At 36.2% G+C, this 15381-nt stretch overlaps 1 protein-coding gene across 9 annotated transcripts in view; it reads left to right on the top strand.

Moving 5' to 3' along the window:
• The window catches only part of LOC117300041 (SCO-spondin-like), a 42978-nt gene extending 27597 nt beyond the window's left edge, over positions 1-15381 (top strand). For all 9 annotated transcript variants that reach the window (XM_033783708.1, XM_033783707.1, XM_033783704.1 and 6 more), the window contains 20 exons: positions 157-203; positions 710-880; positions 1164-1334; positions 2423-2587; positions 3168-3295; positions 3631-3809; positions 4178-4224; positions 4626-4817; positions 5469-5636; positions 6760-7056; positions 7514-7779; positions 8225-8372; positions 9494-9701; positions 10059-10258; positions 10827-11546; positions 11867-12010; positions 12424-12602; positions 13020-13077; positions 13350-13652; positions 14275-15381. In XM_033783708.1, the coding sequence (XP_033639599.1) occupies positions 157-203; positions 710-880; positions 1164-1334; positions 2423-2587; positions 3168-3295; positions 3631-3809; positions 4178-4224; positions 4626-4817; positions 5469-5636; positions 6760-7056; positions 7514-7779; positions 8225-8372; positions 9494-9701; positions 10059-10258; positions 10827-11546; positions 11867-12010; positions 12424-12602; positions 13020-13077; positions 13350-13652; positions 14275-14306 (3823 nt within the window). In that variant the 3' untranslated portion in view covers positions 14307-15381. The remainder of the gene's footprint in view (positions 1-156; positions 204-709; positions 881-1163; positions 1335-2422; positions 2588-3167; positions 3296-3630; positions 3810-4177; positions 4225-4625; positions 4818-5468; positions 5637-6759; positions 7057-7513; positions 7780-8224; positions 8373-9493; positions 9702-10058; positions 10259-10826; positions 11547-11866; positions 12011-12423; positions 12603-13019; positions 13078-13349; positions 13653-14274) is intronic.

The following is a 15381-nucleotide window of genomic DNA, read 5'->3' as shown; positions in this document are numbered from 1 at the left end:
TTGTAAAAATGCTATTATTTTTAAATATTTTTCGTCTTTCCTTTGATTCTTATTTTATGAACAGAAGACGGAAGATTATTTTCAATACTTTACATTCTATTAAGTGATTTTCAAAAGTTTGTATATATTTTTGTCTTTATATTTACTTATTTCCAGTACTTGTCAGCTAGGCCATCCATCCTGTACAAACCATACATGCATTGGTAAGTACTAAACAGTTACACCATTCTGGCACTAAAATTAACAGATTTTTGTTAAATCAATTTGGGATTGAACGAAGGACAATTTATGGACCGGTTTCACATATAGCCATCTAGCTCTAAGATGTCACCGTGTTTTGTCATGATCGTTGTCCAGGGTGCCAGTCAGAAGCCAAGTTGCTTCGAGATTTTCTGTTATGAAGACAAAACTATCACATTATTATTATTTTTTTTATTATTATTTATTCGGCAATTCACATAAAAATACAAAAATGCAAAAGTTGTATATACCAAAATTATACTATCCATTACATTATATATTTTTTTCATCTCATTTTCATTAATTATTTTCTTGATCTGTTCTTGACCGTCTTTGAGTTAATTAACTGTACTTAATTTGTTTAGTATACTCCTTTTTTGACCAATATGGAAATAGATGATGATTGAAACTACTAATTCATGATTGATGACTGTCTTTAACTTTGTCTCATCATTTGTATTTCTTTAAGCTGACCCTAACCCACAGTGGTCTCCGTGGTCCTCTTGTGATGTCACTTGTGGAAATGAAGGACGTATGGTTCGATCAAGAGCTTGTACCTCTAAGGATGCCAAGAATGACCCAAGCTGTGTGGACGGAGTCAAGATGGACACCAAGAAATGTGGATTACTACCTTGTCCAGGTACGCTTAAGGATTTAACAATTTGAAGAATGAAAAATTTTATAAAAATATGAATACATGGTTTTTCACCCTTAAAACTTTGAAATGGGATAAGCTCACTCAAATGACCAAGAAATTATGTTATATATAAAAAACAAAAGTTTTGAGATAGGCTGTTTTGGCATGGAAGGCCCGAGCAGTTGTAGCCGTAGCTATAGCCGCCAATTCTGCCTGTTTTAGGACATTTTCCGTCTTGCAAGACTTTTATGTTTTAAAATTGCAAGTATTTTTTCATTTTTTTCAGAGGATGGTAATTGGTGTGCTTGGAGCCCATGGTCAACTTGCACAACATCTTGTGGTGTTGGAGAGACAACAAGAAGTAGAGAATGTATGTGTAATGAAGCAATGAATGGTGGCAAAGATTGCCAAGGCAAAGGGGAAGAGACAAAGGGATGCTTCACTAAGGCATGTCCAGGTAGGCAAACTTAAACTATTGCAGGATTTGAAACTTTGCTCTGTGGGAGTATAATTAGGTGTAATTACGTGTAAATCTCTTTTGAGTAGTGGTGGTTCATGGCAAAGGGGAAGAGACGAAGGGATGCTTTACTCAGGCATGTCCAGGTATGCAAACCAAAGTTATTGTCTTGAAGAGGCACACAAGGCAATTAAGAAGCAAACATTTACACTTAATCTCAAATAAAAAACTTCATTCCCATTCCATTTTTTTCACTTTTTTCCTTTGGTTTCATCCAGGGTGCCTGAGAAAAAGTTGCCATGCATGACATGGCCTGTAGTTGCTTTGTGTCTTGAGTTGTTTTGATTTTAGTTTCTTCTGCAATGTACATTTATCTTAAGAAGGATTTGAAACTTTGAAAGAACCGTTGGTTTCTTTTCAGAAGCAGCTCAACTCATTTAGAGATTATCATTACATGGTGTTACCGCAAACCTTTACTATACATTTATTGGAGGATTTGATTAGAAACTTTGCAAGGTGGGAGTATTAGGCTAGGTTTGCCGTAGCACCATGTGTGAATCTCTTTTGAGTAGTGTTGCTTCTGAAAAGAACCGGTGCTTGATAACTCAACGTTTTGATCAGTATGCTCTGATCGTCTTCAAATGATTGCTAGGCTTTGTTGCTAAGTGCTGCACAGCCTACAATTTACTAATTTATTTTGTTTTGAAGATTTAAGGCCATTTTACCCTAGGAAATTTACAAGCAATTAGTTCCAGGTAATCTCAATCAAGGAAGTTCATTCAAGTTTCATTTGAGTTTTAGTTTTCTGTGGAAAATGAGTACATCTAGGAGAATGTATCTTGTGCTGACTGAGTGTTCCTCTTGCATGCAGTGCAATTGGTTCACTCAAGGTTGCCCGACAAAATTGCCCTGCAATTGACCGCTGCAATCTTGCTTTTTTTATTTTTTATTTTTCTAGATATTCACAATAATAGTTCCTTATTCATTAACAGTTAAAACAGCACAGTTCCTCAAATACTTTAAGGTGATTCACGTTTAATGATACAGATTGGAGAACTAACAAGAATAAGTTTTTCATTTTGTTCAAGTTAATTGTGCTTGGGATAAATGGAGTTCATGGTCAGAATGTTCTAAGACTTGTGGTACGGCTGAGCAGATCTCAATACGGAAGAGAACAAGAGCTGAGAATGGAGGCAAGGAATGTGTAGGAGCAGGAATGAGGACCAAGATGTGTAACTTACCTCCTTGCTCAGGTAGGAACTTTCTTGAAGAAAGTTTTATTTATGAGAAGCCATGTAGTCTTTGTTCAGCGCCTTGATCTAGTGTCTAGGATATGTGCACTTTGTTAGAACTCTGTATTATTGATATTATTTACAGGCACTGGACACTATTGGTTTTTACTCAAAATATAAATTGTTAGCATCAAAACTTACTTGGTAACAAGCAAAAGAGAGCTGTTGACAGTATAAAAAATTGTGAGAAATGTCTCCCTCTGAAGTAATGTAGTTTTTGAGAAAGAGGTAATTTCTCACTCAAATGATAAAATACTTCAGGCCTGAAGTTTTTTATTAGGAATCTGAAATCACACAACTTGTGCAACAGGGGTGTTTTTTCTTTCATTATTCTCTCGCAACTTTGATGACTAATTAAAACAAAAAAATGACAGGTTTGTTACATTATGCATGTTGGGATACACCAAGTTAGAATGCTGGTCTTTGACAATTACCAAAGGTGTCCGGTGCATTTTTTGAACTGGGAAAAAAACTGAAGGTGTAATGATTTAAAGACATGTTTTTGAGAAAGTTTTCTTTTTGATCTTGATTGTTGTTTTAGGATCATGTCCAGCTCCATTTGTAAATCGAGGGTGTGCTACTACATGCCCAAGGAGCTGTGTAGATTTGAGCAAGAATTCAGAATGTCTTATACCTAAGAGATGTGAAGGAGGATGCACCTGCCCAGGGGTAAGTTTCTTTTAGAGGGAGATTTGGAGATGAGGACAACTATCAACGCCTGGACCATTTCAACAAATGGAATTGATTGAATAATAATAAAGAATATTGAGCATTTATAATGTGTCGGAGACTAATGTGTGATTCTCATGGCGCAGCGCCACATCAATAGAGGGGGTCTGGAAAGTTTACAAATTTATGTTTTGGCTGAACCTAGGTTTTACAACAACAAATTAGAAAAACAGTTGACTATTTTTGTTTACCTTTATATTGTTTAATTGTTTACTTTTATTGGTATTTTTTTTTCTTTTCCCTTTCTTCTCTAATGTTTATTTTTTCCTATACAGGATTCTTTGTTACAAGGATCTGATTGTGTCAAACCATCTGAATGTCGATGTACCATTACAAAGTCAGATCTTAAAGGGATTCCAGCGTCATCTTATGGGTCATTTATAAAACCAATCAGTATTTCTGGTCTTTTTGAGATGAGTGCTGGAAATGTTATAGAATCAGATTGTAGTAAATGGTAAGTTGCTCATTTTCAAGAATGTATCCTTTTTATTAAAACATTGTTTCATGGCTGAGCAGTCTACAGAAATGAACTAAATAATGGTAATATGGAGCTTTTCTACCGAAACTTTTCTAGAAGAAATTCAAACCCATATCCAACTACTATATTTGGATTTTAAATGCCATTAATAACTAGCTTTTATATGGGCTTTTATCCACGGATGTCTGAAAGTTTTTATCATTATTTATTTATTTCCAGATTTATGAAGGCTTTGAATTATGAGACCTACTTATGTAATACCTTTTGTATTTCCTTTGATAAAAATTAAAGATAAATTTGATAATAAAATTTGATAATAATTATTGTTTCATTTCTGTTTGTAGTGAGTGTATTGTTGGACGATTGGAGTGTACCAACAAACGCTGTAAAGGTATCTTAAAAAAATAATAATTAAGTCAATACTTTTTGGTACTTTTTAAAGAATGGGTCCTGGAATTAAAGATATGCTCCCTTATATTTCTTGTTTGACTTGGCTGTTTTTCTATTATATGATTTTTATGTGACTTGGTTATCAATTAAAAAATAGTTCTTTTGTAAGTTACAGCTGTGTGAAAAAATACCACAGTCAAATCACTCTTTTGGAATAAAACACATCAGTGTAAGGATAGAATCAAGTTATATTCTTTATCCATGTTTAAATCAATCTTAGCAGACTGCATGAATGAAAGATCTTATCCTACTAAATAGAAAGTTTACTCAAGAACTATTGTAAAATGCTAGTTTTCTTTTGTTGTGTAGTATTGTTAATTTCTGTGTTCACTAATTTTGCAGAATCAGGAGGCTGGAGTGAATGGTCACAATGGGTGGGATGTTCAGAGACTTGTAGTGATGAACCCGTATCCAAGCAACGATTCCGATCATGCAGTAATCCTAAACCTAATACTGCTATGTTTACTGGTAGCAGTGGTTGCCATGGTGAAGCTGTAGAGGAAAGGATATGTGAGGATGTGAACCCATGCCCAGGTTAGTATTTAAAGTCACTTCTTTCCCTAGTCCGGAATGTTGTATTTGCAATTCTTAGTTGGCATACAGGGTGGTAAAGTGCAAAACAAGTTACTTAAAGGCAACTTATACCTTTAGTTTTTGGGACGGTTCGATTGTTTAAATTCTATATAAATGTAGACATGTATAAAACTAAAATGTGAAAAGTTCATTTCAAAACGTGGTTGCATATTTAAAATATTGCCAGAAACCTGGAGAGAATATGTCCACATGCACGCTGGAAGAATATCTGCAATAAAAATACCTCAGATTCAAATACTTATCTTTTTAGAAAACCACACTACCTTTATTCTATCGAAAGCTGCTGTAGGGTTCTATTTTCAAATAATCAAGACTTCTATAGTGTTCAGCTAGCCTTCTGCAGCAACAAGACAAATGTCTTTAGTTCATCGCTTATTGAAAGATTCCTTCATTTATTATTGCTCATTTTTAAAGTAATTTTATTGCTGTTTCCTACATTCATTTTATTGTGTGTAGTAGCGCGTATGGTTGTATTTTTGTAATTTCTGGTATTTTTATTAATATTTTATTGTTCAGCACATTTGAACATAGTAATATTGGTATTTGCGTTTTATAAATCATGATTATTTTTATTATCTTTATTCCATAAAGTTGACTGTGAGTATGGACCATGGCTGGAATGGAGCGGTTGTAATGCACCATGTAGTGGTGGAAGTCGACTGCGTAAACGTGATATAATAACTCCAGCTCAATATGGTGGACGGCAATGTGAAGAAAAGTCTTTGCAATCACAACCATGTAATGTGGAGCCGTGTCCAGGTAAGGTCAACCAGGCAGCCTTCTCCCTGGCCGAGGGTGAAAAGGTCCATCTTCTGGTCACTCACAGACCCGAGGGGGGATAGACTAGTGACCTCAATGCTAAACCTAGCTGGCCAAGCTAGTTTAAACTCTGAGCGGTCCAGCTGACTAGTTCAGTGGTTGAAAAGCGTCCCTTTTTTTATTTTAAATAAGGACAAGTGAAAAGACTGATGGACTAGTGAAAGGCTTAATACTGGTCCTGCTGGCTACTCTTAATAAGGGAATCAATATGTGGTGAAGAGGTTTTCAACTAGTCGTTTAAACCCAACGAGGCCTGGTTCTTGATAATTTTACCAAGACGAAGTTGAGGTCAAGAACCAGGCCTCGGCGGGTTTAAACCACTAGTTGAAAACCGATTCAACACACTTTGATTCCCATTCATAAATACCTTTTCGGTCAAAAAACATCAACACTTTCTGGTCAAAAAGTAAAATAAATGCAAAAATTATAATTGTTAAATGATTTCTTTCAACACAACACCCCTCCAGCTATGAAATAGTAAAGCCCTCCGCCGCCCTCAGGTAAACAACTCCTTATAATATAAGGGAATGCTGTGCGCGTCGCACGTATCGCGTGATGTAGCACAACTGTTTCAGCTGTTGCTATCGACCATAGGAATGAAGAAACTGTCTTATAAGAACAGCTGCAAGGTTGCGTGTTACGCCCATGAAGTAACACTTTTTACCGGTCCACCAATAGGAAAAGCGAAACTGTCTGAGTTTATTAATAAAAAATTAAAGGGCGAATCCTGCAGGCGATCATTGTTTTGCTTTTTTTTTTTTTCAAGTGCTCACTTTTGTATGCTGACTGTAATGTCAAAAGAATTTATCATTAATGCGTCAGAGTCTATCTTTTATTCATTTTATTTTAACACATTTTCCTGTCCATCAAGAAATATTGGAATGTTTTTATGAGTGTTGAGTCTGCAATAAATGAATTGATTTGATTTGAAATGGTTTGTTGAAAAATAAGACCATCCCAGCCAAAGGCTGAATTGCAGTCAAATTACAGTGAGTTAAAATTGACAAATTTCAAAGAGTTTAAATACAAGAAAACAATTAGTTATTCTTTCTCTATCTTTCAGGTTTATCCTGTGCAGAGATGGGTATGATACAAGATGAGTTTGCCACAAGATGTCCTCTAACCTGTCAAGATGTCTCTCTTCAATGTATCCAACCATCTTGTCAGACAGGATGTCGTTGCCGAGATGGGGAGTATCTTCAAGATGGTCACTGCATCCCAAGAGAGGAATGTAACTGTATGCTAGATATGGCTGATATTGTTCAAAGAAATCAGAAGTATTTGAAGATGTTGTCTATGGATGCAGTTGGCTTGATGCTTCGAACGACGCCCCAACCACCACCGCCAGCGCTCTATCAAGGTATTATTTTATCACTCAATTCTTGTCCTCCTCATTTCAACTGCGTCATTGTTTCACATTATCTCTCTTTTTTTCTTTCATTTATTGTTTGTTTTTGTCCACTTTTAAATATTGAAGAACTTTCTCACTGCTAATATATATTGTATTCTCAATCTGTATTGTTTTTAATAAGTTATTCAAGTATTATTTAGTTACTTTCAATCTTTGTTTTGTTTTGTTTCGTAAAAGGCATCCCAGCCGACAAGCTTTTGCTTATATGGGTCATGCAGTCTCAGTCTCTATGAACTTAAAGATGTTTGTCTTGATTTATGTTTGGAAATGTTTAATTAATTGATTAGTTCACATACTTTCATACTTAAATCACCACTTTTTTACTAAACTATTTCAGAGTGAGCAAAAAGAATAAGAAAACAAGAAACTATGTTTAAAATTTGCTTTCTCTTTTTCCCTTTATCAGCAACCTGCAATCAGCCGATTCCACTACCTCCAACTGCTCCTGAATCTCTTGACTTCATTAGTTGGCCGTACTACAGCGCCATCTATGGTTGGCATGGTGACCTTTTGACCTTAGTATTCAAAGAGGTCAATCATATCACTGGGGTCAAGGTACTCGGTGGTGGTGCTCGGAGTAGAGACTATCTTGAGAGATTCGTCTTGTTGTATGAGGAGGAGGAGACTAAGATTCTGAGACCGATCTTATCACATGATGCCATCACTCCAATGGTAGGACTTAGTGGGGGTGGAGAGTGGAGTGAAGGGGTGATGTGGGTACGGGGAAGGGGATAGTGAGGGAGGGGTTTAATGTGGAGGGGATTTTAGGGGGAGTAAACTGGATGTGTGGAATTTAAAAATTGAAATTTAAAATAAAGATGGAAATTACCAGCTGTATAAATCACCCTAGATTTAAATTGAGCTGAACAGTATAACTTTTCTACCTCTAAAAGTTCTCATCAAATTAACAAGAACAAATATAAAAAAAAAAAAATTGGCCAAGTTTTTTCAAGAAACTCTAAAGCGTAGTACAAAAACTCATAAAAAAAATTTCAATTCATAGGAAGTTTACCTTTTCTCTTTGTTTTAGAGTCACATTCTTGACCCATCGATTCATAGTTTGTTAATCTGTTTTTGTCATTATAATAAGACATTTGTTTCATATTTTCTTATCTAGATCTTCCAAGGTAACACTGATGCTGTTTCCATCGTTGAGATACCTCTACCCTATGGAGGTGTTAAGACTAGGGTCTTGACTCTTCTTCCAATCATTTCTTCTGGAGATGACTTCAAGCTGCGTCTACAACTCTTAAGCTGCCCAAATGGTGAGTTTATAATTCTACTCTCTAATCAAAACTGATCACATTTGATGTTGCTATGAATGGATAGCACATGTAATCTTTGACAACCATCTTTGAAGTAAAATAAAAAATGGAAGCGTGTACGCACGCCTCTCAGCCCTTTTACACATTAACGTTTCATTAAAGATGGCGGCCAATGCAATTGGTTTATTCTTGAGATTGATGAAACAGAAAACTTTCTGGAGCATTTCCTGCGAGCCTTCTTTAAATGCATCTTAATCCTACACTTAACTAATCAACCAGAGGTACAGAGCTTGTTTTGGTCAAAAATCACAAAATGCTACATTAACTTTTTCTTGCTCTATTGAGCAGACTTAATAACATCATACTGAATAAGCATTGAACTCCATAGATATGTGTAACAAGGACAGCTTTAATGGTGCTTAGCATCCCTGAGAAAGGCTGTTAGTGTAAGACACGCCTCATTAAGGGCTTTAGTGTGACATTAAGGGCTTTAGTGTGACACTAATGACTGCGTGGATCCGATACTGATGAGATGTGACTTTCTCTGGAATGTTCCGTATTAGCGCTCTAGTTATCATTGCAGCTGTTCAAGACATCTTTCATGACACCTTGTCTTTGAAGAAAACTGTGGTTTAAAATCATACACAATAAAACAAACAGGAAACTCATTCAGGTTTTAGTCACTTGTATGTACAGTCACATGCAATTTGGCCCTTGGGCCACGATTTGTGGTTTTAATAAAATAAAGTAAAATGAAAACAATGCTTCACATTTCTTGTTTAGTTTTATGAATGTGTCTCTTTTGTGAAAACATTTAACAAAATGTTTGAATAACTCTGCATACTCGTACTATTTACTTGGTCAAAGATGTATGTTTGTTCTTGATTACAAAGTGGAAACAAATATTAATATTTTATCCAGAAAATACAAGGCAGCATAACAAATGTACAGTTGTCTTTTTGGACTAAAGTGTAAAAAAGGAATATTGGAAACATTTGCCATTTTGGGGGTTGAGAGTGTTTTTCTTTGCTCTTTTTGGACCAAATACTCTTAAAGAAAATTGGAAACATGTGCCGTATTGTCGTTGAGTGTATTTTTCTTTTGCTCAATTTCATTTCCAGATGGAGCGAGTCAAGATGCTCATCAGCCCTCATCCATCAAGCGAGACAAACTGATTCCATCAATGTCTATTCAAGTTGAATCAGCAACACCTCCTTCATCAATACCATCACCTCAAGACTCCCTTAAGACGTTTGGAACTCCCACTGGGACCGCGCCCAATGGAGCGTTTATTCCTGGTAGTGTGATTGACTTTCCTTGCAGTCAGTGGTGAGTTAAGGAGTCTTGGATTAAATCCTTCAGGAAAAAAGTGTTTTTATTATAAGAAAGATTGGCTGTTTTTTCCCCCTTTTTATTTTGTCTTACCTTTTTTTTAGTGGGGAGGTCAAGTACTATGTCAATGATATGTTTTAGTCTGAGTATACAATGCCAATATAACACACATCGTTGTATATGGATAAAACCAAAATCAATACTTTCAAATGGGTAAAGAAATGCAAAACACTATATAAGAACTGCATCAGTATTTATTATTTAACCAAAATATGTGTGGACAAACTAACCAGAAAGGCAACCTGTAAAATATAATTCTTAAAATGTTTGTTTTTCCCCCCTTTTATTTTCAAGTAATTGCACTGGTGGATCTTTCAAGTGTGTTGATGCAGCATGCCCATATTTTGACACATGGTCCCCATGGACTGAGTGTACCTCATCTTGCAACGGTGGAAGTCAAAAAAGAAGTAGAACATGTCTTGGGGAGACGGGGGAGAAAGATTGTGATGGACCTGTCAAGGAGGAGAGGAGATGTAATATGGATCCTTGTCAAGGTAAATAGATTCTTGTAAGATTTGGTTTTAATAAATCAAGGGGGTCGCAAAATCAAGGTGACTTGAAATATCAAAGGAGATAGAATTGATGCGCTTTTTCCTTTTATGTGGTTTGTTTTGTAAGATTACTTAATAAATGTTAAATTTGCTTTGGGGATAAAGAATATAATTGTTTTTCCCCTTCCACTGATGTGTATTAAGGCTAGCTCTATGCAAAGTTTGTGGGTTTTAATCACACCTGGGTGATTTGCCTGTAGATTTTGTTCACAGCACTCAGGAAAGTACTAGTTATAGAGTACATATTACACATCAGATCAGTGTAAGGGTAAAGTTAAGTTATAAGATTGTCTTGTCATCTGTTTGGGGAGCCTAGCTGAAACACAAAATGTTTTCCACAAACTTGCTTCCTTAAAAACGTCCATGAGCAAATCACTCTAGTGGAATTTGAACCCACGACCTTTGCATTGCTAGAGCAGATGTCGTATCAATAGACCCTGGTTCACTTGGGTTTATACATTTCTGTGCTTTCTTCTTGAGAATTGAAACAATTCTTTTTTTCCATCTCCAGTTGATTGTCGCTGGTCCACCTGGTCAGCATGGAGCACCTGTGGAGACACCTGTGACGTCGGTCATCAGACACGCAATCGTACTCTCCTCCTACCTGCTCTCTTTGGGGGGCGTCCCTGTCAAGGTCCTCACACTGAGAGACTATTCTTTAATACCCAATCTTGTCAAACCTGCCTTCAAGGAATGACACGGTCCCCATGCAGTAAGAAATGTCCAAGAGAATGCCGAGATATTCAAGGTGGGTTTAAGTGTCTTCTGAATGAGAGGGAGAAGTGCCAAGTTGGATGCAGATGTCCTGAAGGCTTGCTCCTACAGGATGGGCAATGTGTGGCGATCAAAGATTGCCGCTGTCTTCTTGATCTGAGAAGCTTTGGCACACTACCCCCTACTATTCCGAAATCCATCACTGATCGATTTAACAATCACACTTTATCGTACGGTCGCGACCTTGTTCCCATGCAAGAGTTTCAGAGTGGTGATGTGATTTACAGACAGTGTAATAAATGCACCTGTGAAGGAGGCAGCTTCAAATGCACCAATCAAATCTGCAGGAAAGACTGTGGATGGAGCGAGTGGTCTGATTGGTCAGAATGCTCAGTGACCTGTGGGTCAGGGGTGAGAAGGTCACGACGGACTCCCAATAAACCTGAGAAGGCATATGGAGGTGCTGAATGTGAAGGGCCTATTGAGAAGGAAGAGAAGTGTTACGCTGGAAATTGCAGTAAGTAAACATTTAAAGTTTTGAGCATTTGAGCATTTGAGCATTTGAAGATAGATCAGTGGCAGATCAATGCCTTGGAGAATGATGGGTGAAGTTAGAAAGGTTCAGGTTCATTTCATTAGAAATGTTTTACATTAATGTGAATTGTGAAGGTAATTGGGAGCGGCTGTGGCACATTAAGCCTAACACGTTTTGTTTAAGTCCCTTAAAAAATAAATGTAAAACTAAAAGGAAAGATCAAAGGGCAAAGAAGTTTTCAGAATGGGAAAGAGGACTAATATTTATATTTTACTATCTTTCCCTGCACATTTTCTTCATAGAATGTAAAACAAATGAGATATTCAGCCGTACAGCCACATCATGCCGTCCAACATGCCAAAATATGGGAACCAGTGAAGACATAGATACCAGCTACCATCATCCCTCTTGTGGCAAGCCACATGAAGGTTGCATTTGCAAAGCAGGTACAATTAAAATGCATTCTTGAACCTCTAACACTTTCTGTATCACAAGTTTAGGTGTCAGATGAGGAGTCAGTCAACAGGATTTTATATTACACAGACATTTGCTGGTGAACTTTTTTAGCTGAAACAAATTTTCCTGAAATTTTCAACAAGATTTTGGTTGACTAAGGCTCTGGGTTCGAATCCACCCTAGTGATTTGCCTGTGGATTTTTGTTTTGCATGGAACTCTGGAAAGTACTGAGTTTGCAGTGCTTTTACACAGATAGAAACAAATTAAGACTGTGGGTATTTCAATGATCATTGAAATGTTTAATGACAGTATTCACCAATGCATCTTTGGTGTTATGGGTCAGTCAAATGAGAACAAAAGAATTATTTCTTTCTTACAAGATTTCTTATTCATTGACTGTAGGATATTACCTGAATAGCAAGGAGGATTGCATCTTACCTCATCAGTGTGAATGTAAGGATGAAGATGGGTTGCTAAGGAGACCAAATGAACAATGGAGACCAGATACTTGTTCCGTCTGTAACTGTAGAAATGGAGAAGTCAAATGCAAGAAGGAATGTAAAGTCACTTCGTGTCCAGAGGTAAGTGTAGATTGTTTGGAATAAATAAAAAATTATAATTGCATAATTGCTTCGTAAAACGTTGGGAATGTAGTTAGTGCATTCTGTTCTACCAGCCAGACTCTTTGTGGATGATACCCATGTCTACATCCTTTAGGGACTGTGAATGGGTTAACCCTGTTTCAGCCCCAGGAGTAGGTGGCTCCTAGTGGATGATACCCATGTCTACATCCTGTATGGACTGTGAAGGGGTAACCCTGTGTCAGCCCTTGGAGTAGGTGGCAACGGGCCCCAGATGGGGGTTGATTTGGACCATAGCCCAAATCTCGGTTTAAAGTGTAGCCCCAACCTTGAAGTGGCTGTCCGTATCCTTGTGTTCTGGCAATCTTTCATAAAATATTTTAATAAATGTTGATTCTAATCTTATTTAATTTACAGAACTTTGAACTTATAATGGAGCCTGGAAAATGCTGTCCTGTATGCAGAGAACGATATGGTAAGGAAACTATAAGACAATAATCTTTGCAAAGAACTTGTTTCTTATTCAAATAGGCAATTTACTCTGTAAAGTGTCAAGAAATTTATTCAGAATACAGAATTAGCTGTTATAAATACAAATACAAGTTAATGGCTTGACGATGTAGTTTGGATCCAGAGTCTTTCTCAAAGGCTAAAAAATACAATATGTACAAATATTCTGTGTTTATTTAAGACAACTTTCATTACCTGATATTTACATTAATTCTAACGATATTGATCATAATCCAGAACCTGTCAACACTTGCCATCTTGAGCTAGTTACCCGAAACATCAGCAACTCAGCCGGCTGTCGTGTCAATAACATCCAGATCAATGTCTGCATCGGGTCTTGTACCCAACCCAAGGAGATTCTCCTACATCATCCTGAGTTCTCAGTCTGTCAATGTTGTCAGGGTGTCTTTAAGAAAGTCACTGGGATGAGAGAAGTTGAAGACAGAGATTTTGGGATGATAGATCTAGTGTGTGAAGATGGAAGTATTGTTCAAGCTCCGATTGCTAAATATTCCGGGTGTGCATGCCAACAACCATGTGGTAAGTAATAAGAAAAGATGAGGTATAAATTAACAGGTTGAACTGCAGCCTGCTTTAATTGATTGATAAGGAAAACATTTCATTATAGCACCTGTTAGGCATCCTGTGTTAATAAAATATGAATGAAACCAAAAAAAAAAAAAATTAAGGCATGTTGCCATAGCACTATGTATTACTCTCGCTAGCAGGCTTGATTGTTTTCAAAATTGTGTTTTATGAATCGCTTTTCCTTCAGAATATTATTTGATAGCTTAAAAAGGTTTGTACAAGTGTACCATTAGAAGATCAACACCAGATTTTGATAGACATTTTTCAAACTATCTTAAAGTGTCAAATAGTTATAATAGGAAGAAACTATAAATAAATATTAAACTTGCGGGTACAACCATGTGTAAATCTCTTTTGAGAGAGTATTGGCTCTGAATAGAGCCGGTATGGTCTTGACGTTTCGAACAGTATGCTCTGCTCGTCTTCAGGAGCATGTTTTTATTAACGGTCGTTTATACAGTTGTTATACCTCATAGTGGAAGCACATTGACGAGACTCATTGTTTTTACATCTTTTTCCTTTCAATTATTTTTCATAAAACTTAAATTACAACCTTCTTTTATTTCTTTTTCAGACAAACCATTTATAAACAATGTGTTGCCATAACAACTGAGACTACAATTGATATCAACAGTGGAAACGGAAAATGGAAATTTACAATGGAATACGGTGACGGGTTATCTGTGGAATTCTGTAACTATTATGCTATTCTTTTATTTGTTTAAGAAACGTTTCAACTAATAGCTTGGCTTGCGCAGTTGTACTAACACATATTTCTTTAAGCACTTATTATTTATATCCTATTTTGGAGTTTTCTTGCAATGATGCTGGTAGTGAAAGCTGGGTCTATCCCAAGAAAATAGTAAGACCCAAACATTATTTATTTTCACTATTTAAGATCTCGGCAAAGACATTAAACGTCAAAAAAGATAGCAAAGGGAGTTTATTGACGAAACGTGATATCTTTTATTACTTTAGTTGTTTGAGAAATAATTAAACTAATATAGCTTGGCCCAGCTGTACTTGCACATGTTTCTTGAGCACTTACATTTAAACTATTTGGGTTTTCTTGCAATAATGCTTGTGGTTGGACCTGCTCTGTGCCCCTCCCCCTTAAAAAAACATTTAACCCCAAACTTATTATTTTCAACTCGACAACGACATAAAACCTGTAACAAGATACCAATGGGAGTTTATTGACAAAACATGTTATATTTTCGAAGTAGATCCCAATTTAGTTCAAACTATTTGATCTCTAGATAAAGGTAACCTCTCTGAAGAAAATGCTAACTTATTATGTTAACATTTTGTACTCAAGAAATAAACGTGGAATTCAAGGATGAACACAACCAACATTAATCTTTGACAAATTGTAGATGGTTTGGCGCGTAAAAGAAAGTTGTGTTATCAATCAAGCAATCAATCAATATATCAATCAATCAATCAATCGATCAATCAATTAATCAATCAATCAATTAATCAATCAATTAATCAATCAATCAATCAATCAATCAATCAGAAAACATTTATAAAGCGTCCAAATCAATAGCTGAGAAGAAAATTTCGTTTTAATTTAATTTACAATGCCACTCATGATTGTTGTTATAAAGTTCAAACACTCGGAATATCTGTAGCCATTGCAGGAAATCTCATTTTATTTTGATTATTTCAATAAAATAAA

This window comes from Asterias rubens, chromosome 15 (genome assembly GCF_902459465.1).
Source record: "Asterias rubens chromosome 15, eAstRub1.3, whole genome shotgun sequence".
NCBI classification, from domain to species: Eukaryota; Metazoa; Echinodermata; class Asteroidea; order Forcipulatida; family Asteriidae; genus Asterias; species Asterias rubens.
This window is presented reverse-complemented; position numbering and strand designations above follow the sequence as displayed.